Below are 1,151 nucleotides of genomic sequence, written 5' to 3'. Positions count from 1 at the left end.
ATATATATATATATCAGTTTTGCCTCTTATCAATGTGTTAACAACAAAGGCTTATCATCAAGATGAATGTTGGTGTTGCTGTTTGTCAAATTTAACAGGTCTGACTCTTACTGGGACAGAGCTGTACAACACTTTCATGCACACATTTGTATAGAAATACTTGAACTACATCACTGCCTTTAGTTTGTCGTTACACCAAATAATTGGATGAGAATCAATAAAAAAAATAGCTCATCAGTTGAGAACTTTTAAAAAAATCAATCTTTCTCAGGTTGCCATGTCCTGATTGGCTGAAATTCTACATCAACTTTTATAAAAACGGATACGTAGCTCAATTACTAGAAGTATGGTCAACATTTTCAATTGTTATACTGCTTTTTAAAAAAATCAAGTTATCACATTAGGTCAGACAAGTAAGGCAAAAAAGTACTAGTATTTCATTTTAATTTCTTATGGGCAGAAGAAGGGTTGTTTGGCTGCTATAATAAGAATTTGAAATCTGCTCTGAATAATAATGTTCTGGGGGGAAAAAGACCCAAGAGGCTTCAGTTATAGGACCAAGGGAAACAGTGAGGTTAAATCTACAAGATGATATTTTTGTATAAAGTTTATAAAACAGCTGAAGCTTTATTAACTGATGATTTCTTCTCTGTGTTTAGGTCGGCTGTTAGGGGTGGTCATCGCTGCCTCTGTGCTCGGAGGACTGCTGCTCATCGCCATCATCGTCATGCCAATAGTTGTCGTCAAGTASGTTCCACTCATTCCTCCCTCTGCCTCTGGTCTTTCATCATTCTTTGTCATTCTTTCCCTCCTGCTACACACTGTTTGTGTTTCAAATAGAGAAATTGCATTTCTTGTGAAAATGCTGCGTGAATTTACAAATTTCCTGTGTATTTATAAGTGGAAAATATGGTAACACTTTATAATAACTATACCTTATTTAGCCTTAATTAATCATTAATAAAGGGTTACTTAACCTTGAAAACATCATTAATTAAGGATGATCTAGACTTAATAAGCTATGAATTGATACATTTATTAATGTTTTACCCATAAAGGGTAATTATTTTTAAAACCAACATACTCATTATTTACTCTTGCTAAATAACTTATGAGTTAACTATTATATATACTGTGTATATATATATATA

The 1,151-nt window shown here is 32.9% G+C and overlaps 1 protein-coding gene across 1 annotated transcript in view; it reads left to right on the top strand.

Moving 5' to 3' along the window:
• muc13b (mucin 13b, cell surface associated) overlaps positions 1–1,151 on the top strand; it is a 9,258-nt gene that overhangs the window by 5,036 nt on the left and 3,071 nt on the right. The window contains exon 10 of the mRNA XM_014013971.1: positions 660–747. Coding sequence (XP_013869425.1) covers positions 660–747 — 88 coding nt within the window. The remainder of the gene's footprint in view (positions 1–659; positions 748–1,151) is intronic.

Source organism: Austrofundulus limnaeus, unplaced genomic scaffold (assembly GCF_001266775.1).
Source record: "Austrofundulus limnaeus strain Quisiro unplaced genomic scaffold, Austrofundulus_limnaeus-1.0 Scaffold108, whole genome shotgun sequence".
Lineage (NCBI taxonomy): Eukaryota > Metazoa > Chordata > Actinopteri > Cyprinodontiformes > Rivulidae > Austrofundulus > Austrofundulus limnaeus.
The sequence above is the reverse complement of the archived record's forward strand: the minus strand, read 5'-3'. Positions and strand labels throughout refer to the sequence as shown.